General features: G+C 37.1%; 1 protein-coding gene across 4 annotated transcripts; it reads left to right on the top strand.

The window, feature by feature from the left end:
* LOC125835762 (ubiquitin C-terminal hydrolase 12-like) lies at positions 1-26,697 on the top strand. Of its 4 annotated transcripts, none has more exons than XM_049514856.1 (32): positions 1-161; positions 419-488; positions 689-836; positions 928-1,085; positions 6,113-6,378; positions 6,452-6,670; positions 6,785-6,893; positions 6,993-7,108; positions 7,792-7,890; positions 8,920-9,029; positions 10,580-10,654; positions 10,964-11,042; positions 11,139-11,285; positions 11,370-11,450; positions 11,539-11,658; positions 12,394-12,516; positions 15,624-15,701; positions 15,830-15,918; positions 16,632-16,740; positions 16,837-16,905; positions 17,034-17,144; positions 17,401-17,456; positions 17,534-17,711; positions 17,837-17,938; positions 18,043-18,114; positions 18,443-18,508; positions 18,877-18,942; positions 24,936-25,022; positions 25,138-25,257; positions 25,449-25,523; positions 25,607-25,693; positions 26,242-26,697. In XM_049514856.1, the coding sequence occupies exons 1-32, from the start codon at positions 132-134 to the stop codon at positions 26,281-26,283; spliced, it is 3,357 nt and encodes a 1,118-aa protein (XP_049370813.1). In that variant the 5' UTR covers positions 1-131; the 3' UTR covers positions 26,284-26,697. The 4 variants fall into 4 exon arrangements, with proteins under 4 accessions (XP_049370813.1, XP_049370815.1, XP_049370816.1 ...); XM_049514858.1 differs by having other exon boundaries at positions 2-161; positions 422-488; XM_049514859.1 differs by having other exon boundaries at positions 6-161; positions 422-488; positions 25,141-25,257.
* Positions 26,698-26,898: the final 201 nt, after the last annotated feature.

Raw genomic sequence — 26,898 nt, 5'->3', positions numbered from 1 at the left:
AAATTTTCTTTTGTTCGTCGCCTAGCCCAAGGACTCGAACTGAAGAGAAAGTCCTTGGATCGATTCGATCGTTTCTACGTTGCATTCTTCATCGCCGATTTGCTGAGTTTCCGGTCTACCGTTTTCCGGCAATGACTCTCATGACTCCTCCTCCAGTTGAAGTACGTAATCTCTCCTACCTGTTCTACACTTCTCTTACACCGCAACTTCTCGAGTTTTATTTTTTGTTGAAAAAAAGGTTTGTATAGTTATAGGATTGAATAAGTGGTGAATTTTTATCAGAAAGAGATGTCGGAGTGAAGTTTTATGTAAACGTTTTGATTTGAATGCGGCAATGGTGAAATTCTAGGGATTAGGTTAATCGGAAGTGTGGAGTAACTTGAGATCGAATATTTTGCTTTGTTTTTGTTTTTTTTAGCAGCCTGAAGACGAGGAGATGCTTGTTCCTAATTCGGATTTTCCTGTGGAAGGTCCGCAGCCTATGGAAGGTAAATCTTTTACTTTCTTCTGTAGTAGTTTTATATCTATACACTGATATGTTATTGTAGTTTTGCTGGATTGTAGTTATATGTGTTCACTTTTTGTTTTTTTTTCCTGCTACTTGTATGTTTTTTGAATGTCTATTTTTGTTGCTTTGTGGATTTAGAGATTTTGTTTTTTTGAAGTTGCTTTTTTTAATTGTTGTTAGTTGCGACTGCGGATACAGCTAGTACGGTGGAGGGTCCACAAGTGGATGATCCGCCATCTGGTAGGTTTGCGTGGACGATAGAGAACTTTTCGAGGTTGAATGTGAAGAAGCTATACTCGGAAGTTTTCAATGTGGGAGGATATAAATGGTAATATTTTGTGTTTTTTTTGGATGGATTGTTTTATTGTTTTTCATATGTAAGCGATTTGATGTCATTAATGGTGCGTTACGTATGGCAGGAGGATATTGATATTCCCTAAAGGGAACAATGCGGACCAATTGTCATTGTATTTGGATGTTGCCGATTCACCGTCATTGCCTTATGGATGGAGTAGATATGCTCATTTTAGCTTAGGTGTGCTCAACCAAGCTCATACCAAGTTTACAGTGAGAAAAGGTCAGAATTTTTGTTTATTGAATAAGAGACATGAATTTGTGTAAATTTAACTGCTGAGAGAAGATTGACTGTTGGTTGAATACATGATGTGTTTGAGCCTTTTGGGACATTGATCGTTAGTTGGAGAGAGATTGTGAAATAGTAGATTCTCCAGGTTTTACTTATTTCAGGCGGTGTCACTTGCATAATTGTTAGCTTTTTGATCATAAAGAACAGAGTGTAATGAATGTTCATTCAACATGTAGTTTTTTGTTTTGTTGATGAAGTAAGAAGAGATCCATTGAAGGATCAATAAGATGCAACAAAATTACAAAGGGGAATAGCAAGGGAGTTTACTCAATTACAAAAGTTAGCTTAATCTACCTCTGCAAGACTACAACTAAGGAGAAAACCCCATCAAAAATATGTTCACAACTAGTTACAGGAGCCTGCATTGACCAGCTAAATATATTCAGTAAACACTTAGCTTCAAGGTCAATATTAGAAGTAGAAATTCCATCAAATCACCTACGGTTCCTTTCATTCCAACATGTAGTTATCTTAATTAGAAGTTGATAAATTCCATAACAGGTGAATTAGGACTTGTATTATCAACTAATTGTGCTAGCTGCTGGCACAAGAAATGGTTGAGCGAAGAACAGAGAAGAATCTGGGACATTCTGCCAGCTTGTATTTGGTGGACATTGTGGAAAGAGAGAAACTGAGGGAAAAGTCTAGTGTACCAGATCAAGCTTAACTTTATACTTTTGCTTAGTTTTTGATGTAGGATGGAAAATGTATATGAGGCTGAAACTTTGACAGATGTCATTAGTTCCAATGTTCCATTCAAGATTAATGGAACTCCTCTTTCAATTTGGATGTACATATTTCAGCATCTTCTGCTGCCTTTTGGAATGATTTTTTTTTTGAGAAAGGTAACATATATTATAAACAAAGGGATACACCAAAGGTGATCCAATATTAATTACAACCAGAGACCACGTTAGTACTAACAACCTCCTAGATCTCATAAGTAATCTAAAATGCTAGGAGTATCCTCTTCTTCTTGAGGATACTCATGTTTACACCAAAAGTAGAAAACAACTGGACAATTCATCTTCAATTTTGTAGGGAGCAACTTTTATCTTCAAAACACCTCTGGTTCCTCTTTTTCTGGATAGTCCACCATATATATGAAGGGACAATCTTCCATCTCTCCCCGTGACCCGACTGATTTCCATCCCTATTCCAGCAGGCTAAAGCGTACTTCATGTTTCTTGGCATAGACCAACTAATGCCCCTTAGGTTGATGAAAATCTGCCACAATATCACAGTATCTCTACAAAATGTAGAAAGAGATGATTTATTGTTTCTGCCTCACTTTCACAAAAAAAAACATCTGGAGCATAGTTGAAATCCCCTTTTCATTAGGTTATCTTGAGCCAGAGCAGCGTGTTTGGCAAACAATCATGTGAATCATGCTATAATGGCATCCATTCTGTCCATTACATTGGCTGGCATAGGAAACATGGACATCATGTAAGTAGGTAAGACATCTAAGACACTATTGATGAGTGCGACTCTACCACCCAAGGACAAATATTGGCTTTTCCAATTGACAAGCTTCTTCTCACATTTTCCAGAACAGTATTCCAAATACCCTTTGATTTGCTCTTGGCTCCCAAAGGCATGCCCAAGATATACAGCTGGGTAAATGAAACTTTTACCCTAGTTGATGTGGAGGCCTGAAATTTTTCTGTACTGATTAAAAAAATATATTTTGAAATGCACTTTAAACAATAATAAGTGAAGGGAAAGAGAGGCTGCATGTGCTGTCATGTTGGTATAGGCATGTGTGAATGCTAATTGTAAGCGTGCTACATCTTATTGGCGGAAGATGTAGTGGGCAGGTTCACCTAGATCACTGAAATCTGCACTTCTGGTATTTCGTAGAAAGGCCTATTTAATATTGGACTTGGACCATGGAACTTCGTAGGGATGACGTTGATGAAAGTTTGATTCATTAATTCTTACAATATATATTTATAAGTCCACCCAGTGTTAGTCATTTTAGGTTCTTGACTAAATTTTCTTAATCAGTCATTTAATAGAGTTTCCAAAGATATTTTTCTTGTGGTGCACAAGAAGATACTCCTTATTTACGTGCAATATATATATTTTTTCAATTGATATTGTTCGTTCTGCAATTTCTTATTGGATGCTCTGAACAGTTCTCTGTGTTAGCTCAAGGAAGCATTGTTCCTTTGTATTAGGTTTATAATTATCAAGGATTATGCACGTATCACCTTCTTGGTGCAAGTACTGATTTTTTTTTTTTTACTTACCCTAAAAACTAAAAGTAGAAAGAGAATAAGAAAAGCAAGGATTTGAGTCTTCACTAGTACAAAGAGCTATGATTCTTTCTTCTCATGTTTAGAGGTAAGTCTTGCATTAAACAATTATAGTCTATAACTCATTATGTATCCCTCCACCTCTCGTGATTAAAATAACTATGGTCCAAAACATTTCGGTCATCTATCTAGTCTACCAAAAAAGGCCCACCTTCCTTATTTGTACCAGTTTTAGCCCAATTTGTGTATTTTTTGAAATCTTTTTTCAGCCTAATTAAAACCCTATTTTTTTTGATCTTTCTCCGCCCTCCCTTCTGCTCATGTGTGACTGCTTCTTGATTCTCTTCTCTCTATATCTCCGCCTTCTCTCTCTATAGTCACAAGTGTTTAAATTTCAACCACAAGCTCGAAATAATATAAGGATCAAACCCCAAATATCGATCCCATTTTGAATTTCTTCATGTATTTTCAAGGTCTCCAATGGTGTTATTTATATGCTTCAGCAAGTTACTTCAAAATGAATGAAGAAGCATGAATTTAACACTTCTATTGGTATTATAAAGGGAAAAATGCTTCCGAAAGGTATGTAAATTGGAATGGAGGGTGTTTATCCTAAAACCCTATGCATTGGGGAGTGAAAAATTATGTTCTATAGGAATCAGAGTCGCGAGATCTTGGGCAAACATTCATGCATCAGGACATGAAAATTTATGTTCAACCCAATGCATGTTTCCTTTTGAGTTTACCGAAATGTGATATTTATACACGGTTATATACTCCCTCTATTTCAATTTGTTTGTCTTTCCTTTTATGTCTATTTAAAAAAAGAAGGCGTCTTTCTGTTTTTGACATCTCTTTCCACCTAACATTTAAGCTAAGTTGCTCGGACTTTCACTTTTAGTGCTGCACCGTGTCGACATGACGTGGTGTGGGTGTGGGATCCGTACTGTATTCGGTCAAATGATTTTGGGTATAGAGAAATTCAGGGCTGATACAATAATTGTAATCAAAACAAAGGCTAGGGTGAAGTTGAAGAAAATGAAATTCTATGTTGGTACTTCTCCTTGTATCTCTTTACGGGGTTTTCCTCTTGATCAATATTTACTCCTCAGTGTACCTTGTAAGTTTTCCACATAATGTCTCATAATTTTGACACATAACTCTATGTTTAGATGTTTTAATTATATTTTTTAGTTGAATCCCCGCACCCGTATTCGTACTTGGATCCGTACCCTCGAATTTTAAAATTTAGATCATGCAGGGTCTGACCACAAGATTCAAAAGTCCGTTTTACTTTACTTCGTACCTAGTCAAAATCAGTCAAACAAATTGAAACGGAGGGAATAATAGTTATATATGGTTCTCCTACAATGTATATTTATGTATAACATTGTATATAAGGTGTTAAACAGAGTTAACAACAAAAAAATAGTATTTGTATTACATGGGGAATAGGTGTGTGTATCCTCGGAAAGTGCAAAAGTAAAACTGAAAAAAGTTAAAAGGTACTTACATTTTTTTTTGATAACCGAGAAATCCGTCTGTGACCTGCCTTTTGGACCAATCACAACCTTCTAAACTCGGTGGATAATGGGCCCGCCCCTCTACCCTGCTCCACTTAAATACCGGGCTTCGCTTTGCATGGTGTGGGGCTTGAGCCTCCGACCTAAGCCACAAATCCTCCACCTTTTGCCACTCGAGCTAGGCCTTGGGGGCTACATTGAAAGAGACTACACTTCTTTTCAACAATTTGGTTATTCCAGATGTAAAACTTTTTTGGGCTATGTTAACTGTTAAACTGTTTATTTGTAAACTGACCTGTACATTTGCATAAAACCTTCCTTAATTATCTCTACAACACTTGTTGCTGAAATTAATACAGGACTACTTTTAATAGTAAAATATAAGCAAAATGATTATATTCTATAATTTACCTATTTTCTGTGTTTTTTTAATAGTTTTCTGCCAGATGTATATGCTTGTGCAGACAAATTTAGTTGATTATCTGAGTTTTCATTCATTTCAGGAAAGCAGATTAAATATCCCCTTAATTTCCTTTTTGATAAGGAGATTTCCCCTTATGCTTGAAACTACCACTGTGGTTTGGATGACTGCAGGAATTATGTAGGTGGTCTATGCTTTTTTTCAGGGGAAATATCTATAACCTGACTGAGAATATTCTTGACTTTACTTTAAGCCTGTGATGTTTGCTGAAGTTGAATACATGCTATAAAGGTTTGTTGAGCTTCGAAATGAATCTTTAAAGCTCTGATTAAGGATTTTGAAGCCAGCTTATTAGAGAAACTTAGATGATGCCAGGATTGACATACCTTTGCATCGGAAAGATAGGATGAACGCATGATTGGGGGATACATGGAAGGCTAATCTTAGTTCTATTGGCATCTTATCTTGAGAGTATCTTTAATCTCCTGTATTTTCATTTTCAGACAAGCTAGTGCGAGTCTGAGCATTCTCTAATTTATGGCTCTTCAGCTTTTTATTCCTAACGGATGCTTCTTTTTATGTTCTCTCCCTTTTGATGGTTCTAATTTGTGCCAAATATTATTATGATTTGCTATGTAGACTGCTGACAATTTAGTTAATGTTGTGATCCATACGGCAGACATTTGCTGTACATATTGACACCTTCTTGGGGAAATCTATGAAACTTACTTCAAAAAATGATTGTCATGGCAGATACTCAGCACCAGTTTAATGCAAGAGAGAGTGACTGGGGTTTCACATCCTTCATGCCTCTTAGTGAATTATATGATCCTAGCAGAGGTTTTATTATGGATGATACAGTCGTAGTTGAAGCTGATGTTTCTGTTCGTAAGGTCGCTGATTACTGGTCCCATGACTCTAAGAAGGAGACTGGTTGTGTTGGCCTTAAGAATCAGGGAGCCACTTGTTATATGAACTCTCTCCTCCAAACATTGTATCATATTTCTTACTTTAGAAAGGTTAGCCTTGAAAAGCATGAGTAATTTCTTTGTTATTATTTTCCTGGAGGTGACTAATTCACACATGTTTCAGGCTGTGTATCATATGCCAACAACTGAGAATGACAATCCATCTGGGAGCATCCCTTTGGCTTTGCAGAGTCTGTTCTATAAGCTACAGTACAGTGACACTAGTGTAGCAACAAAAGAGTTGACGAAGTCCTTTGGATGGGACTCAAATGATTCTTTCATGCAGCATGATGTACAAGAACTTAACAGGGTTCTTTGTGAAAAACTTGAAGATAAAATGAAGGTAATTTATAATTGTGTAGCATGTGAACCTAAAACAAATTGTACCATAGATGGCATGCTTATTTAGATTTGAGACTATTTTTTATGGATTAGTATATGAGTTTCTTTGGCTCAGGGAACCGTTGTAGAGGGAACAATACAACAACTGTTCGAGGGGCATCATATGAATTATATTGAATGTATCAATGTGGATTACAGATCAACAAGAAAAGAATCTTTTTATGGTATGTATGGAACCAATATTTATTTTTTCATGTTTTTTCTTGTTAAACACAGAATGCCACATTGTGAGTTTTAACTTTCAATCATGTCTCATTTGACAGACTTGCAACTTGACGTCAAAGGGTGTCGTGATGTCTATGCTTCTTTTGACAAGTATGTTGAAGTAGAACGCCTTGAGGGTGACAATAAATACCATGCAGAAAAATATGGTTTACAGGTTAAATCCCCTTCACTGATTTTTGGATGATGGTTTGCAGAGTTGGTTAGATATTAAATTTGTGCCATTATTTTGAGCCACCAAAGGAAGGATATAACTGGTACTTGAAGTGAAATGTTTATGGAGAGACAAAAAGATACTAATTAATGTTTCTCACAAAATAATAAAAAGGCATATTACAGAAACATGCCCTAAACATGACCTCATCTGGCATCTACGCCCTTCAACTTTATACATGTTTAAGTGCCTAGTACACACCCAAAGTTAGAGGGCGTAAATGCCAACTGAGGTCAAGTTAAATGACATGTTCATGTATTATGCCTAATAAAAATCAAGGAGGTGAAATTTGGAAAGGCACCTGATAAGTGTTTTGTGTTTCTTACTTTATTTTCCCCTCCTATCAAATAAATGAATCTTGTTCTACATTTGAGGGCAGCATTAGCTCGATTGCTCTAAGTTGCCTTTTTTGAAGAATCTCGCCGCCAATGCAGATTCAAGTCCCGAAAGCAGCATTTCCTTACCTTCTTGTATTCATCCAAAAAAAAAGATTAAAAAAAGAAACAGAATGAGGCTGTAGTTGGTTGGTTCTTAGTATAATGGTCTCTGTTTTTTTTTTTGTTAAAGATAATTGTATGTGTTGACTGTTATCTTTGTTGCTACTTACCTGAACTTCCATTTTTCAGGATGCTCGGAAAGGTGTCCTTTTTGTTGACTTCCCCCCTGTTCTTCAGCTTCAGTTAAAACGTTTTGAATATGATTTTGCACGGGATACTATGGTCAAGGTATTTCATTTATTACTCTCATGTGGTTAATGTATAAAATAGATTCCTCATGCCTATGAAAAAGGGAGTATAGAACTGATTCCTCACATGATTGTATAGGCATAACCAAGTGGAGTAAATGCTTTATTTTATTATATATATGCTGGGTCTAGTGTTTTCTAAACCCATATGCAAGCCAGTTATGGTAGAGAACATATGATTTCTTTCTTGTGATAGTGGTGTTGTCTGGTCCAATGTGCACGAACCTTGACTAATTCACTGAGTACGTGCTACTTCCCACCGGTAGAAACACCGGGTAACGCTGTTTAACAAGATAGAGACAGATGAGAATAAATCAGTTAGTTTTTTTTTTTCCTTCCTGCCTGTACTGAGATTTGAATACTGATCTCTCAGATTGTGCATCTCAGCTTCATTGACCTCTAGGAGACACCCTTGGGTGCTTAGAAAACGTCTGAAATTTATCATGGGTTTTTCGGTAATTCTACCTTATGTGGTTCTTCCCATTTCATTGCTTCCTTGATCATTATCAAACCAGAATTTTCAGTCAATGACTAAAGAAAGGTGTATGTGACTAAACTAATTAACTCTTAATGCCAATATCTCCGAATAGGCTTAAAAAGGAGATGGAAATGAATGTGGGAGTCTCCCTTGTCAGTCCTAAACTAAGTCTTAACTCTTAACTTTTCAGCAAATTCTGTTAAGAAAGAAACTAGAGAGAAGACTTGAACTCATGAAAAAACCCTGATTGTAAATGAAGAAATAAAATGTTACAATGGGAGCTGAAAGTAGTGTAGGACAATATCTGGAGCCTTGTATTTACTAGGCTGACAGTTCCAGTCTATAACCGTCTTGTCTTTTACTTTATCTTTCCTTGATATTATTTTTGAGGGTAAGGAATCAACTCATCTCAGGATCACTCTTTTAGTTGCTTTATGAGGATATGACTTGTATCTTTCTCCAGCTCTAATCAAAACAGTATGTTTCAATGTGATGGTAATTTCTGATTCTCTTTTTGAATTGATTAAATAGATAAATGACAGATATGAGTTTCCTTTACAACTCGACCTTGATAGAGAGAATGGAAAATATTTATCTCCAGATGCCGATCGAAGCGTTCGAAATCTCTATACTCTTCACAGGTATCAATCTCTTTCCTCCGATGAAGCATAAATGATTTTCTATTTTTTAATGCTTCTTTTCTTGCCAATTGGCAATGTGATCTTACTTCTGTCATGTGGTTGCGTTAATAGAATTCCTTTATCATCTCACATTCTTCATGTTGACAAATTTCTCTTTTGGTAAATTTACTAACTTTATGCTTGTGATTAGTTGAGCGGGTCAGTTCTACCCATTTTTGCATACAGATTTGAATCATCTAATCATAAGGGCCGCATTATATCATTCTGTTTACTTCTTCATGCATACTTCTTTACTGTTTTCCTTGTCCAGTTAACTTTTACTTGACAATGTGGCTCATATAAACTAGATGTGCTACAGACTCTTAACTTTCTTAGACATAGTAAGATTGCTTCTAAGTTCTAACAACTTGATTTCCCATGGTTTGGTGGTGTAAAATCAGTCATCTGTCAGAGAAAATATAATCTCTTCTTGATTCCCTATTTAATTGGGATTATGTTATTTCTTCTTTGTGAACTTTCCTATTTGAAAACTCTTAACAACACTGCTATGGTAGCAATAAGAAAGACTCTTACTGTCGAATTCCATCACTTTGGATTTCTCTCAGAACATTTTACAGGATAGTATGGTTTCTTGGGTAAACATGTAAATTAGGAAATATAATCTTTCCACTGTGAATCAATGTTTTTTTTTTACCCCTTAGCAAGTTTTGAGTTTTGTTTTATGAGGTATGGCCTATTGTGCATCTTCTTCCAAATTAATTTACTGCACAATAATTGTTTTATTTTCAATGGTCATCATGCAAGGGATATGCTAATGTGGACATGAATTGCTTTTTTCCTGAAGGATAGTAGGATTGAAAACTTGGCATTGAATTTATATTTTGTAATCTATCTAAATTTTTAACCTTGTTTTAATGCCTGAAAACTTTATGATAGAACTTCAAACACTTCTACCTCATGGTTTAGTTTTGATCAATTCGTTTATGTATTTCCTTGTACACCTTTCTGATTTTTAATGGTGCTTAATCTTGAATGTCATCATGCTACTATATTATGCTACACACTGAAAACTTAGTGGCATGATTGCTCAGAGATGAGTCCATTTTCTCCGTGCTCCTAATAGGAGATTACACAGCTGGAGTTCTTAGTGTCCTATCCACACGAGGGCTGATTTTAAATATTATTTCACTATTTATGTTTTATTAGAGCAGTGGGGATTCATTCAAGTATCTACATAATTGGATGATACTGTCTAAATGGAAATTAGCACCCTTCCTTTTCGCCTCCCTTTCCCCACTTCCTCTCTCCCTTTCCTTGGCCTCAATTAACTGCTTTTGCAATTGTGATGTTGTTATCATCTGTCCCCCCTCTATTCTGCGTTGTAGTTTGATATTTTCTGCTTCTGCTGTGAAAAAAAGATACATGGGTTTGTTTTTTCAGTCTAGACTATGCTATTTTTGATTTTATCTTTTGTATACTTGGCACAGATTTCTGAATAGCCGGAAGACTAGGTAATGAGTTTTATTTGATTCTTTTATTTTTGTTTTCAGTGTTTTGGTTCACAGTGGTGGGGTCCATGGGGGACACTATTATGCTTATATCAGACCAACACTCTCTGATCAATGGTATGTTTTGTGTCGCAGTCAGTAGACACATTTCTTTATCCTTTAATTCTTTGGTTTTTCTCTGCCATGTTATTTTTAGTGTTCTCTCACCTACTCTGGGTCATCAGAAGGACGATTTTATCGTCTTTAAGGCGATATCATTTATTATATTGTCTTTTTTCTTTTCGAAATAAAAGATGTATAGTAAATTTTGGGCGGCAGTTGCCCTTCGATCATTGTTTATAGCTATTTCACTTCCTTGGCACAATCTTTCTGGTTTCTGCTGCCTGTCTTGATTTTTAAGATTCACTATTTGCCTATTACTTTTAGGTTTAAATTTGATGATGAGCGTGTGACAAAAGAAGATCCAAAGAGGGCTCTGGAAGAGCAGTATGGTGGTGAGGAGGAGGTCTGTTTCCAATTCTTGCTGTCCTTATATGCATGTGCATTATTTTCTTGTATTATATAGCCAATATTCATTTTCATTCTCCATTTCTTGCAACAGTTGCCTCATGCAAACCCTGCGTTCAACAATTCACCATTCAAATTCACAAAATATTCAAATGCATATATGCTTGTTTATATTCGTGAAAGTGACAAAGAAAAGATTATCTGCAATGTGGACGAAAAGGACATTGCGGAGCATCTCAGGGTGTGTGTGCTACATTACTCTGTCCATTTAATTGATGATAATATGGTTGAGTTGTGTCATCTTCTGTCTAACATTATATTGCAGGTAAGGTTAAAGAAAGAGCAAGATGAAAAGGAGCAAAAGAGAAAGGAAAAAGCAGAGGCTCACCTTTATACTATCATCAAGGTTTCCTTTAAAACCTAGTCTTATCCCTTCCTGCTTGCATCTTTGTTATTTGGAAATCTTACTGAAAATACTCTTGTTATATACTTAGGTTGCTCGTGATGAGGACCTTGGTGAACAAATTGGGAAGGAGATTTATTTTGATCTTTTGGATCATGACAAAGTCCGTAGTTTCCGTATCCAGAAACAGATGGTATTTACGCAATTCAAGGTATGGTTTTGCAATTTATTTTTGTATATATTTATGTAGAAAAAGTATTTTTGTACTGAAAATTTACATCGTCGTTGCTGTTTTGTTTGCTCTTCTGAAGCATAATATGTAGATACTGCATAAATATGCCTCAGAATTTCGAACATAAATAGAAATATCTCCTCTTGAACAACTTCATTTTTTAGATTGGGTAGTTCCATGATTAAATATGGTATCAAAGATGGCAAAAGTTCTGATTTTGAGTTGCACAGGTACTCTTGAATAAAATATTCTCATGTGCTTGGCTCAAGAAAAGAGTTGGGCTCTAAGAAAAGAATTAGGTCCACACGTGAAGGGGCGTGTTGCATGCATAAAACAATAGGATAACAGTTTCCCTTCTCAAACTATATAGGATTTTAGATGATGTGATAACATAATTCAACAAAAACATATAAACTCTTAGAATGCAGGTACTAACAATGGAGGTTCAAGTGCCACTTTTATGTCTTCTGAAATATGGGTAATGGAATGTAAATTTGGTGTTGAGATTTTAATATCTAACTTTGTTAGAAGATAAACTTCAGATTCTGATTGCATATTTAGGTGAATGATTCTTGAAAAATTGGAATCTGATGGTTCAGCTTTTCGTATGCTGTAGGCTAATTGCTAAGTCAAACAGTTATAGCCTATATTTGTGTATTTGGTCAATCCTTTTACCTCTTATGTTTGTATCATTTAATGGTAAGTCTTTTTCAGGAGGAGGTTGCTAAGGTATTGGGTATACCCGTGCAATTTCAGCGGTATTGGCTATGGGCAAAACGACAAAATCACACATATCGGCCTAATCGGCCATTGACACCTCAAGAGGAAGTTCAGTCGGTAAGTTGTCTGACTGGTTACCTTTCTGTTGTGTTTTGTGGAGCTGACTTGAGAGTGCTTTGCAGTTGTATCCAGATTCTAGAAAGTGTCCTCTGTTTTTAAGTATTGAGCAACTGGCATATTTAAACCTTACTAGCTTTCCAATCACTTCTACTGTTCTGCTTGCATGGACATACTGATCAAAAGATTCTGGGACAAGTATTATATTTACTCTTTATGCTATCTATCAGTACAATTTGATTGACATTTAGTAGAAATAAAAATTTGGCTAAAAAAAAGGATTTTTGTTCAGAAATAGACTAACAGAGAAATAATGAATCAATTCTTTCATAGACAGTTGCAGCAAATAATTCAAGGGAATGTCCAGTAATTACACAAGCAAAGAACATCATGCTAAGATCAAGCATGCACTTCACGTGATTTGTCATCTGTATCTATTGCATTGTTGTAGGTGTAAATGGCTAGGAAAACAACAATTAGGGATAATTGTTTGCGGCCATGCACCTTTTCTTTTTAATACCATTTATACCTAATGATACCAGTCTTTTTTTTTTTTTTTTTTTTTTTTTGCTTCCGTTGTTTCTATGTGAAAAATACATATTTCCTTATGTGGGACATTCTTATCTTCCTTCTGCATATTGATATTTTTGTACCCGTAACTTGCACTGCTTAAAGTTGTAACACAAAACATAGTATGCTTCCTCGAGGTCAGTAACATATGTATTTTTGTGGTGAATCTTAAATCTGTTATCCTAAAATTGATTATGAACTTCTCTCCCAGACTTTGTCTTGCTCTGCAAAATAGATTGTCTAAACATAATTTATAGCTGACTATCTGGATACTCTTTGCGGTTTATTTTTGTCCACATCTGATTTCCCCCCTCTTCCCCCGTCCTTTCCCTCTTAGGAAAAAGAGACAAAAACATGCGTTTGTGGATATTCAGTGTTTGGAACTTCTTACATTATAGCTTCCCTTTTAGAGTATGTTTGATTTGTGTGATGAGATGGGTTGAAGAGACATCATGATGAGTCATTTATCATCCGGTCTTTGGATGTGAATAAAATGAGTTATCTTTTCTCTTTTTGATAAATAAGATGACTCATCCTATTTGAATGTGGAAAGATTGCCACGCTTTGTGTTAATATTTCCCACATTGGTTGATGTTATGGGCCGTTGTCTTTTTATATGGTCATGAGCGATGAGCTAGCTTTTGGACATAAGTTAGATCCAAGTTCCATTTTCTTTACATGCTATTAGACCCATCTTTATTTTTGGCTTACTCAATGTTGGGTTTGTTAAATGTTATGTTGTTCATGCTCTAATTCTCTAGCCCTGAGCAACGTGTTCTTGGGGGCTGTCAAAGTGCCTACATTGGTTGAAGGTGTGGACACTTGTTTTCTTATATGTTCTTAGAACAATTCTCCTCTCATGAGCTAGTTTTGTTGTTAAGATAAGCCTAAAGTCCATTTCTTGACAATTTGCGAGATGTGAGTGGCTGAGACATCAAGATGAGTCATCATCTCATCATGTCGTAGGATGTGAGATGGGGATGCATTAAGCTGACTCATGCTTAATTTGTTTTCATTAAGATTGAGACATCTTGATTGATTTAGAGCTCTGAATATAAATGCACGTTTGAATATTAAGATGTGTATTATGATTTAGAGATCTGAATTCACATCTGAATATTAAAATATGTATGAAGAATCTGAATACTAAATAGTTAAGATTGTTTGTTTTCTCAATACCTGAATGTATACAATTTTTTTTTGTTAAATGAATAATAAATATAAAATTCAAATAAAATATTAAATTGATCTAATGGTGATTGTGTGTGTCGATTTGGGATGATGTTGACTATTGATGGTGGTTGTGGGTAGTATCTTATGATATAGTTGTTGCAGTAGTGATTAACTGTGGTTGTTTTTGTTGGTGGGAACTGATAAATAGTAGGGAATGATAATGACAACTAGGTTAGTGATATATAATGTTGACTATTGATGATAATTATGAGTAGTGATTTGTGGATGTGATAATGGTTGGTGGTGATGATTGCAAATGACAACTTATGGCGATGACAATTGATTTTGGTGATTAGCAATAGTGGTGGTTGTGGCTGGGCTGAGGATGGTGGTTGTGGATGGTAGGTGGTTGTAGTTGTGGCTGAAATGGTGGTTGTGAGTGGTGGGTGAAAGTAAATGGAATAGCGATGAATTGTCATCGTAGCAATTCTTAATAGACATCTTAATGATATTAAGTCTTTGTTACGGATCTTAATCATTCAGACCTATTTAGACCCATTAAGCGGTTGTAAAATAAGAAAAACAAACACACTTAATGAGTGAGATCTGAATGATTAAGATTAAGTGCAAACAAATGAGGCCTCATCCTCTTTGTTTCATTTTTATTACCCCCTCCATCCCATTTTGTGTGACACCATTTGACTTGGCATGGTGTTTAAGAAAAAAAGAACACTTGAAATTTGTGGTCTGAAACAATCCTTAGATATTTCCGTGGTTGTAAATCATTTCATCAAAGGTAAAAGGGAAATTTTAAGTTAAATGTTTCTAATTATAGGAAGGTGACAAGCTTTTTGGGACGGACTAAAAAGGAAAGGATTGATAAGGTGACTAGTCCTCTTTGGATGTTGAAAAATTGCCAGGATGAGCATCCTAAGCCACTTTGGATGTTGAAAAATTGTCAGGATGAACATCCTAAGACTCCTTTTATCCCAATGTAAGAGATATAGTATAGTGAACCAGAGGTATTAATCATCCCAGGATCATAGCTTCGTGAAGGAACCATCCCACCTTATCAAGTCTATAATTGCTTAACAACTGCTGCAGTTATTTTAATCACTTATGTTCAGTGGTGTATTTTTTCCTATGAATGGTACTTTTCTGTCGTTTGCTCAGCCGAGGGTCTTTCGGAAACAACCTCTCTACCTTCTCAAAGGTAGTGGTAAGGTCTACTTGCACTCTACCGGCCCCAAACTCCACTTGTGGGAACACACTGGGATGTTGTTGTTGGTGTATTTGGTTTGTCGAATTACCAAGATTGGTGCTTGATGGGCTTGGTGCTAATGATCTTGCACAATGTATTTCAGGTTGGACAATTGAGAGAGGTCTCTAATAAAACAACTAACGCGGAGCTAAAACTTTATTTGGAAGTTGAAGTTGGCCTGGTAATGGAATATTGCGTACTCATTTTCCAGTTTAGGGTTCACACTTGGAATTATTGTTGGGGCAGGTGCTGTACTTTTGTGTATATCAAGTTTTATGTTTTGCACTTTTTGCATTTGTGTTGTTGTAGGATTTGCAACCTTGTCCTCCACCTGAGAAGACCAAAGAAGATATTCTTCTATTTTTCAAACTGTATGACCCTCTAAAAGAGGAGATAAGGTATTTCTTCTTGCCTCTATAGGTTGAAATCCGTGCTTTATAAGAGGAGTTGTTTCTATGCTTGTCTAGTTTGGGATCTCTAATATCATCTCTGATTGGAAAGTGCATCATTGGTTATCAAAAATAAAAAATGGAAAGTGCATCTTCTTCTCATTCTTAGAGCCTGCAGACATGGTTGATATATGAAATGTGACAATGACAATTTGTCAAGTCCGATCAAGAAACCTGCGGGAAAAGTGCTTATGTAGCAGATCCCGTTTGGCTAAGATCCTTGATGACTGGTTCATTAACCACTAATGCTTTAGTCTCGTGTTAAGTGTTCACATAGTGAGTAAGGTTCTAACAACTTGATGTCGGACTGTTCAACATGGTAGACATCTAACTCCTGTAACACAGATGTTTTATTTACCTGAGATTACTGTGGTGAAAAACCTACTTCAGTTTTATCGCAGTCTATGCAATTTTTTGCACTTGATGTAGACATTAAATAGAGTTTGTCAGAGGTCTATAGTCGTGAGAGATATTAGTTAATTGCTGAAACCTCGATCTGTACATTCTGTTGTAGGGCACAATTCAAATTTTTAACGTATTTGATATCCTGAAACTTGTGATATCATTGTTCACGTACTTTGGTGTCTGTATATAAGTGGCCATGCAATAATGGGGCTTTGTCTATTCTTTACTTGGTTTTCCTTCTTGTTATCACTTATCAGGTATGTTGGGCGGCTCTTTGTAAAAGGCAGTGGCAAGCCACTGGACATATTGACCAAGCTAAATGAGTTGGCTGGAATTTCACCTGATGAAGAGATTGAACTCTTTGAGGTTAATTTTTTTTTCTTATCTCGCTACCAGTATGTTAACCCACAGCAGTTATATAGGTGGCTTCAGGTTGTGCTTAATATCATGTTCTATTGACAGGAAATAAAATTTGAACCCAATGTGATGTGTGAGCCTATTGATTGCAATCTAACATTTTGTAGCAGTCAGGTACGAGCTATTACTTGCCATCTGTATACTACTGCTACACGTTCGCTGGGTGGCCAATTGTTTTCAGTTGTTCTGGTTTTCATTTCTTCTGGTGGATTTGTTGTATGATACTCCTCTGCTTTTTTCAGCTTGAAGATGGGGACATTATTTGCTTTCAGAAACCCGTTCAAAGTCAAACTAGTGAACAATATCGATTTCCTGATGTTCCTTCATTTTTAGAGTATGTGCACAATCGCCAGGTATGTGTTGCACCTTGTTTTTTTATATTGCCTCTTGGCTCTTGGAGCTAGATTGGTAGTTACCTCTAAGAAATAGAATTGTTTCCCTTTGATGAAGGCAGTACCTTTGGTAGTACTCCTGCCTTGACTCCATCGCACTCACTTTTGTTTTCAGTTTATGTGACACTGTTTCACTTGTATTAAGTTTCAAAAGAGCTCTGAATATTTTGTGTGGCTTGATAGCTAAGATAAAAGTTTTCCATGTGATTGCTCCCAGGTTGTTCACTTCCGCTCATTGGACAAACCCAAGGAGGAGGATTTTAGTCTTGAGTTGTATGTATCTGTTTCAGTAAGTTAATGAGAAGCTTTTTCCAGTATTGTTTAATTCATTGACGATAAACAAACTCTAGGTCAAAGCTGAACAACTATGATGACGTAGTAGAGAGTTTAGCTTGCCATCTCCGCTTGGATGACCCATCAAAAATAAGGCTTACATCACATAACTGCTACTCACAGCAGCCAAAACCTCAGCCAATAAAGTATCGAGGAGTGGACCGTCTTACAGAAATGCTGGTTCACTATAATCAGGTAATGTAGGAACAGAGTCTACTCTGGTTAGGCTAATTGAAACTTTTTTATGTATTTACAATCTTGTGGCTCTTAGTTATTTACCAGCGACTACATTTTTCTTACCATCCCTCCTCTTTGGACAGACTTCAGACATTTTGTATTATGAAGTCCTCGATATTCCATTACCAGAGCTACAGTGCTTAAAAACTCTCAAAGTCGCCTTTTATAATGCTGCAAAATATGAAGTAAGTGCTACACATACTTATACATTTTGTGTAGAGTTTCCTTTGATAAGGGTTTATACAGTCTCCTACACTCATATATAAAATCTTGGGCTGTTCATTTTCAGGTGACAATCCATACTATTAGATTGCCAAAACAAAGTACTGTATATGATGTCCTTAATCATCTTAAGACAAAGGTACTTTTGAATTTTCTATTGCTATAAAGTGTGATGCCTCGATATAAAAGTAGTGATGCCGCCTTCATATTGTTTTTACCACCCTAAACTGTAAACCTGAAAGTAGAAACTAGGAAGAAAAGTAGGAAAAACATTTTCTGTCTTTCCCCAGCCATGCTATGTCTTAATTTAGAGAGAACAAGCTGATGTCTACATTGAGATGTCATCTAATAATCTATTTTATTGGAAAGTTCTCTGATAAGTGATAAGTACACTGCTATAAATTCATTTCATTAAGATCTATATCTGTGAGATGTTTTTGCTGATCTTGTCTCATGGTATGGAATAGGTTGAGTTGTCACGTCCAGATGCTGAACTGAGGTTGCTGGAAGTTTTCTATCACAAGATATATAAGGTACCATTTATGCTGCATAACTTCCTTCTGCTGTAGTTCAGTATCTTCTGCAAATGCTTCAATGCGCACAGATAGAGTTGCTGTGGGAGTGTTATCGATTACCCTTTCTTTGTTTTCTAAATGATCTTTCAATCTTAAGTGTTGAACAGTAGAGTGTGCATGTCTGTGTGCTCATGCCTGACATACATTACATATATACAGACGGACAGTCAGATATAAACAGACAGGACAATACACATTAACACACACACACACAGTTTGATGCATTTTGAAGTAGATAAGAACTCATGAAAGGACATGCAGTATCATGCTTCTCAGCTTTGCTTCTTGGTAGCATTTGTAACATATCCTCTACATTTATTTTGCAGATTTTTCCACCTACTGAAAGGATTGAGAACATAAATGATCAGTACTGGACCCTGCGTGCAGAAGAGGTACACTGAATGTTCTGTTGGTAGTTCCCTTTATTTTATGCAGAAGAGCAGGTCCAGGTTTTACTGGGGAGATGCAGTTAGGGGTGATTGTGCATCTATTTGAATGTTTTGCTGTAATCTTTGTGATTGTCTCTATGCTCCTGTAAAAAAGATATTTCCTCTTTGAATGCTTCTGGCACATCCCCAGAAACACTCGCTGTCCTACTTCTTCAGAGAGAGTGTCATCTTTTCCGGTGACTGAGAGTCAGAATCCTCCACCCGTTCCTTATGGTAGCACCTTCTGTTTTAGTTGTTTCATTCAAATCTTTCTCTCAGCTTGCACAGGCTTTATAATCTGTAGCTTTTTCTATCAAGATGGACAAGAACAGGATTTACTTAAATGCTGGGTTCAAGTCATTCGACATTAGTCATTTCTAGATGGAACTCAGATAATGCAGTGTGATATGAATGGGTCGAGAGGAGTCGAAAACTTATGAGAAGAACTTCAATGAGCAGCAAATAATGGATGTATTTGCTTCACATAAAGAGAAGCTTCCAGAGATCAGAAGAAGGCGGACAGGAGATGGAAAACCTCAGAAAGAGACTCAGAATTTTTTAGTACACGGTAGTAGAATGAGCATGGGAGATACATGAGTATCCTCTCTATAAATAAGGAAGGAAGATCAGTATTGATTATTCCAGAATCAGCATTAAATGCAGGTTGGTGTGATATTGCATTTAAGATTGAGAATTTCATTAAGACCCCCAAAAGCAGGAAAGGGTAGGTCCCCCAAATATAACAGAAGCCAACTACCCTTTCAAAAAAGCTGTCAAGGAAAGTAAATGGCAATCCAGGGCCATTTGAGAAGCTGAGGTGAGTAGCTCGAAAGGCAGAATTGAAATCGAATACACCTCAGATCTTCAAGATTAAAGCCTGCTAAAGATGTCTTGTTGGCAGTCTAGAGGTGGTCTGTACGGCGAAACCCACACTGGCTGATATAAGGAAATGGTCATCTCTAGCTTGAGGAATACTTTAGGGGTGAACATATATGAGATGTATGGAGACATGTTCCTAGTTGAAGTCCCAAATAGATACATGGCAGAACAAGTAATGCAAGGACAGTGATCTTGGAAGAAAATAAGATTCAACCTTGAAAGATGGTCTCCAATGGGGGTTGTGTGCCAACTTCTCGTCACAAAGAAGACATGGATTAGAGAAGTCGGAATACCACTGCACCTGTGGTCGCAGAAGGTTTTCTTCGAAATTGGCCAACTGTGTGGGAGTTGGGTGGCCACAGAAGAGGAGGCATAGCTCATAAAGCACATGAAATGAGCAAGAATTCTGGTGGCAAATGATGGAAGGAAGGTGGCCAGCGAATATCCATTATGCACAATGGTATCATTTAATTCATTTCGATTTGGGCCGAGAATAAACCCCAGATGCGAAAGCCTGCCAGAAAAGACCAGGGAAACCATCAGAAAAGATGATTGAAAAGATTACATGGTCCATCTTATTACCCAGAGGATAAACAGAGGCGATGTCTATGCTGAAAATTTGAATTCCCATTCAATTCAGGGATTCAAATTTCAGAAACCACGAGGGTGTCTCTCACTTTACAAATGGAACATGTGGTGCAGATTTCACACGTGAAAGGTGTATCCAGAGTAAATGAAATCACTTGTTGGGCCGGACCGGAAGCCCAATGAAGTGTTTTCGTTTAACACTTAAATTTGGGCATGATTTTGCAGCTGAAGTGATCTTCATTGTTATACCACTACAGGAGCCAAATCTAAATAGAGAGACACCTTCAACGATATCATGAAAGACTCTCTCTCTCTCTCTCAGAGTTTTGATCGAGAGACCATGCAAAAGACGGAGAACATTACGGAAAGCTTCGATAGAGCAGTGGCCTCTATATACGAGGTCAATGATGAAGATTCCACTATGGAATTAATGGAATGAGGTGCACATGGGAAATTGAGGGAGGAGATTGAGAACTCAAACAATTTTGACAGATATAGTGGTCCAAAATGAAGCTGAGATTTAGAAGGAATATGCACGATTGGGAAGTGAATGATCTGGTAGACCTTTTTGCTAGACTACAACATTGTCACATTAATCTCCAGGCAGCTGATAAGCTCAAATGGGGACACCAGAAAGGAGTTTATACAGTCAAGGAAGGGTATCAACAGTTGTGCTCTAGAAACTCCGTGATAGCTAACTGGCCCTGGAAACTCATTTGGAGGACCAAGCTACCACCTAAGGTAGTTTTTTTTTCTTTACTTGGATAGCTCTATATGAGGCATGTCTCACCCAAGACAACATAAAGAAAAGAAAAATCCAATTCCCAAACAGATGCTATTTGTGCAAAAAAGAGGCTGAAACCCCAGACACCTTCTTCATTGTGAGGTGGCCTTAGAATTATGGAGCATGTTTTTTTGTCTCTCTGGCATCAATTGGACCACACCCCTCACTGTTAAGGATGCATATGAGAGTTGGAGTCTATGGAAAGTTGACAAAGCCATCAAGAAGATCTGGATTATGATACCTGCTTGTATTTTTTGGTGTATTTGGTTAGAGAGGAACAAGAGATGTTTTGATGGAGAGTCAACTGCTTTAGGCATTTTGAAGACTAGGTGCACTGAAATCAGTTTAGTTGGACCAACTTGTATCCTGTTGTTAATGCAGAACAACTTCAGGATTTTACTAACTCATTAGCTCTGGCTTAGATAGTTTGTATAGTTAGCCAGAGATTTTTTTTGTAAGCTCAAATGCCATATCTTGTAAATTTTGCATCATCCTGATGCTGTGATTAATACCACTTATCTTATCAAAAAAATAAAAATAAAAATGAAGCAGAGACAATGGAGAACTGGAAAATTGAAGAAGCAGAGCCTCTGCGAGTTCAATCCCAGTTGTTGATCAAAGTGAGAGAGGGGAACTTCTGTTTGGGTGCAACAAAACATGAAAAAGTTGCAAATTACCGGGGTGATATTCAGGGACACGAGGAGGAAGCTCTGGAACTATTACCACAAGTAGACAGCTGCAGAATAGCAAGAAGAATGGAGTCGGATGCAATATGTAAAAAATCTAGATTCAAAGGGGCTCAAGAATTGAAGAGTAGTGGTGAAAGGAGCAATGGGAGAAACAATTTGAAAATTGGTTAATGCAGATCAAACTGATTACATGGAATGTAGGGGGTTTAAACTGTAGGGATAAAAGGAGATTAATGAAGAGCATGGTGATGAGTTGGAATGCTAATATCATTTGCATTCAAGGAACAAAGCTGGGAGGGGACTTAACAGAATTAGTTAAAGCAACTGGGGGGGAGGGGGTGATGGATCAAATTTGCTTGTCTAGAGGCTTGTGGCACAAGAGGGTGAACTTAGGTTTCTAGAGGAAGATCCTGCTAGTTTAATTGGCAGATATAGGAGCAGTTTCAGGAGGCAGAACTCCCTCTGAAAGGGATGCAGAGGAAATCAGGGCTGGTGCTAGAATATGAAGAACTGATTAAAAAGGAAGAGATTGCATGGAGACAAATATCCAGAGCCCTTTGGCTGATGGAGGGGGACATAAATACAAGGTTTTTCCACAAAACCGCCAATGCTCAGTGAAGATACAACAACATAGATCAGTTGTTGGTCCAGGGATATCTCACTCAGAATTCTACTAGAATTGAAGGGGAGATAGTAGAATTTAACCAAAGTTTATACACAAACTGTGCAATGGAGGCCGGCCAGTCACTTCCCATATTGTCCAGTTTTAATGGTGGAAGAAAAGGAGTCTTCAAGCAAGATTTGAGGAGGAGGAAGTGTTGAGAACTTTAAAGATGTGTGCTACAGTCAAGGCACCGGGGCCTCATGGCTTCATTATGGTTTTTTTAATCAAATGTTGGGAGGTGGTAAGGTCAAATATAATGAATGCATTCCACAACTTCTATGAACATGTAATGTTTGAGAGGAGCTGCAATGCTGCTTTTATAGCTCTCATCCCAAAGAAGAAAGGTGCCAAAGAACTAAGGGATTTCGAACCAACTAGTTTAATTGGTAGCATTTACAAAATTTTCTCCAAAGTTCTCACTGAGGCTGAAAAGGATGATGGAAATACTGTCGGCAAACAATAAATGGCCTTCATCAAAGGTAGACAAATCGTGGATGCCATTCTAGTTTTTAATGAAGCAGAAGCAGGGAAAACCAAGCATACTCTGCAAGTTAGACATAGAGAAAACCTATGACCATGTCAAGCCTATGACCATGTCAACTGGGCTCATCTGCTAGCAGTTTTGAGTAGAATGAGATTTGGACATAAATGGATACACTGGATGTAATTGCATATCAATAGTGAGTTTTTCCGTTCTTATTAATGGTACCCCAACAGGGTTCTTCAGAGCACAAAAGGGTCTTAGACAAGGTGATTCTTTGTCACCCCTTCTGTTTTTACTAGCAATGGAGGGCCTTAATTGTATGGTTAAATCTTCAAATATAAATGGGTGGATAAGAGGTTTCAGTGTGACCAGAGATGGAAGAGATAACCTGGACCTGAAGGTGATGCTGATGAAGAACAACTTAGAGTCCTGAGTGTGATTTCTGGTCCTATTTGAAGGGATGTCTGAATTACACATTAACTGGAGGAAGAATTTTTTGTATCTTATCCATGGGGTCTCAAATATGGAATCCCTGAATGCAATACTTGGTGGTGAGATTGGTAGTCTACCAACCACTTACCTAGGTATGTCTTTAGCAGCAAAATCAAAAGCTAAGGAGATATGAAACAATGTGGTCGAGAAGTGTGAGTAGAAATTGGCTAGGTGGAAAAGGCAGTACTTGTCACTTGTGGAAGATTAACCCTCATCAATTCAGTCTTAGATTCTTTGTCAACTTACATGATGTCCTTGTTCCCTATTCCAGCTCGGGTCATGAACAGATTAGACAAAATCAGGAAGATGTTCCCGTGCCTAGATAATAAAGACAGGAAAAACTACCATTTGGTCAAGTGGAGGACTCTGATTTGTGATAAAAAGTTGGGGGGTTTGGGGATCAATAATTTGGAGAATCACAACAAGTCCGTAAGAATGAAATGACTTTGGAAATATGCTATTGAAATAAACTAACTCTGTGAGGGAAAGTAATAGAAGCCAAGTATGAGGAGAAGTTACAACTCCATATGGAGTCAATTTATGGAGGTCCATAAGAGTCTTGTGTAATGAGTTGAAAAGCTTTATAAAGATCAAAGTGAACAATGGGGTTAAACCTGTTTCGGGAAAGATGATTGGCATGAGGCAGACAACCTAGAAAGGCTGTTCTCAGAGATACACTCCTTAGGATATTAGCAACATAGCACCATAGCAGAGCTACGGTCATCAGAAGAGTGGAGATTCAACTTCAGATGGCAGTTCATTGACTGGGAAATTCGATGGATGGCTGAATTTATTAATCTAATTGAACATTTTAGTGGATTGACGGAAGTGACGAACTTTGGTGGCAGGATAGTAAGAAGGGGTCATTAAGGCGATTACAAAAGGATGAACAATATCAACCTGCAGCCAAGCAAGGGTCCTTCTGATGCACTTAACTTTGAGTTTTACTGAAACGAATGATGAGATTTTTCGTGTTAGTTGTTGCTGTCATATTTTGCAAATAAAGTGTGTAGTGATGGATGACTGCACTTCTTTCCGTTAATGTTGTGGTGCTGCTGTGCGGGCAACATTGAGTATTTGCGGTCCAGCTGGTCCTTTGGGTTTTGCTTAGGTCATTGGTGTTTTACGGTCCAGCTGGTCCTAAGGGTTTTGCTTAGGTCATTGGTGTTGTCCTGTTTATTTCTCCACGTATATACTTATGGACTGGACCGACCAAATAAATCAGGGAAGAAAAAGGTCTAAAGTCTTCACCAATAAAGAGAAAAACATGTCTGGAGATGAATCAACTTAAGTTTATAGCCTTCAGTTAGAGTTGTAATATTGTCTACATTTCTTAGATGTTTATCTAATTAATGTCTTAACTTTTCTCCATTACAGATCCCTGAAGAGGAGAAAAACCTGGGTCCTCTTGATCGCTTGATTCATGTTTACCATTTTACAAAGGACACAACTCAAAATCAAGCAGTAAGTACATCTGTCGAAATTGATAAGTGCCTGATATATATATAGCTATAGTTACAATCAGTGTATATGGTGGAGGTTCTATCCTCAGTTAATTGTTTTTTATTCCATCCCTTAGCAGCATGTACAAAACTTTGGCGAGCCATTTTTTCTGGTTATTCATGAGGGTGAGACACTGGCTGAAGTTAAAGCGCGCATTCAGAGAAAATTGCAGGTTCCAGATGAGGAGTTTTCAAAGGTATTCAAGCTTCCTTACTTTGCATCGTTGTTTCTATACCGAGTAATCTTGGAAAATTTCTAGGTTCAGTATTAGTATAGAGGGTTCATGGGTTCTATTTATTCTAGTTATTTACACGTTCAGTATTAGTATAGAGGGTTCATGTGTTTTATTTATTCTAGTTATTTACACGTTCTACTTTCACTATGCAGTGGATGTTTGCGTTTGTGTCCATGGGCCGTCCTGACTACCTCCGGGATTCAGATATTGTATCCATTCGTTTTCAGGTATTTGCTCCTTTTCCGTCCATATTCTCCCTCGGTAGTCCTTGTATAATGTTTGATTATTCTATTTCCTAATTGGTTTCCAGAGGAGAGATGTTTATGGTGCTTGGGAGCAGTATCTGGGATTAGAGCATGCTGACAATGGTCCTAAAAGGTCATATGCTTCCAACCAGGTATGCCACTTTTTCTGTTATGCTGGTGATTATGGGCGTATAAGGCAACCATCCAAGTGGACCAACAAGTCTTTAATCATTGAAATGCAAAAATATAACAGCTAAATTTCTTTTGAGGTCCTTTTTTCTGAGATATCTTTTGACGCTGGTTGAGCAATAATCAGCCCCATCTGTTAATTTAATGCAACACTCGCTCTAGCTTTCAACATGCTAATGAACCTGAATACTTTTGTGTACGTGAATATATGCTATATATATATTTACTTTATAAGATTACTTCATGGCTGGCGATTCTTGGTTGCATGAAATTGGTTTCTCTTGATCTTTTACCTGTGGGATCAGTGGCTCTTTTGTACTGAGATCCTACCACAGTGAGATTAACCTGTTTAGAATTCAGGAACATATTGTTTGGCTTACCTTCCAAATTAAAAATCAGAACATTTATTTATTAAGCCAACCCAAAGCCAGTTTAATAATGCAGTACTACTAATTCACAAGTGATAACACTATATTAGTTGGTGTATAACTGGCTCATATTGGTACTGCAGAATCGACCCGCTTTTGACAAGCCTGTTCGGATCTACAACTAGTCTTCTAAATGACTGATGAATTTGAACCTTTGATGGAGCATGTAAAATCCCGCAAAGAAGCAGCACTAGGATCATCAGAAGATGACAGCTGACAGTTAATGCAGTGATGTCTCGGTGGTAATTTAACTTTTGCCCTCCAAACGTGGGCAAGCAACACCATATTTAATTTAAGCAGGTTTAGGTGGCTGAAAACGTTGATTCCATTGTAATTTTAGGCAACGCACATGATTTTGGGTGGACGTATATAGAGGGTATAGATGTTTATTTTGACATTTCCTGTTCCTCACTTTTGGCATTCTCAGTTCTCTCATAATTATATTGTCTGGAAAACTAACGATGTAGAAGAACAGAAGGCTGGGATTTCCCATAGTGACATTGTTGTAGAACAGTTGAAAGGGATATATCACAGTTTTTTAGTGTCTTTGTTTGCAAAATGTCTGACTCGTAATAATTGAATTTATCTTTTTCTATTTAAATTTGAATGAAATAGAGTTAGCGTTTTTTTTTTTTTTTGGTTTTCTATCCGATACTTACATTGGATTCGTGCTTGGTAGGCCCATTCAGGGTAAATACACTCTACCAATTTTATTTTTTTCATACTTGAGGCTTATAGTT

The sequence above is a fragment of the Solanum verrucosum genome, unplaced genomic scaffold (assembly GCF_900185275.1).
Source record: "Solanum verrucosum unplaced genomic scaffold, falcon-dt-bn FXZP01000128.1, whole genome shotgun sequence".
Taxonomy (NCBI): domain Eukaryota; kingdom Viridiplantae; phylum Streptophyta; class Magnoliopsida; order Solanales; family Solanaceae; genus Solanum; species Solanum verrucosum.
Note: the sequence above shows the minus strand (reverse complement) of the source record. Positions and strands in the feature narration are given on the sequence as shown.

What these genes read in the sequence shown, in the direction of transcription:
- LOC125835762 (XM_049514856.1), top strand. Translation starts at nt 132, where the DNA reads ATGACTCTCATGACTCCTCCTCCAGTTGAA. An exon ending in TGGAAGTTGAAGTTGGCCTG is followed by an intron (nt 15,702 to 15,829) that starts GTAATGGAATAT and finishes GTGTTGTTGTAG; the next exon opens with GATTTGCAACCTTGTCCTCC. An exon ending in ATAATGCTGCAAAATATGAA is followed by an intron (nt 17,939 to 18,042) that starts GTAAGTGCTACA and finishes GTTCATTTTCAG; the next exon opens with GTGACAATCCATACTATTAG.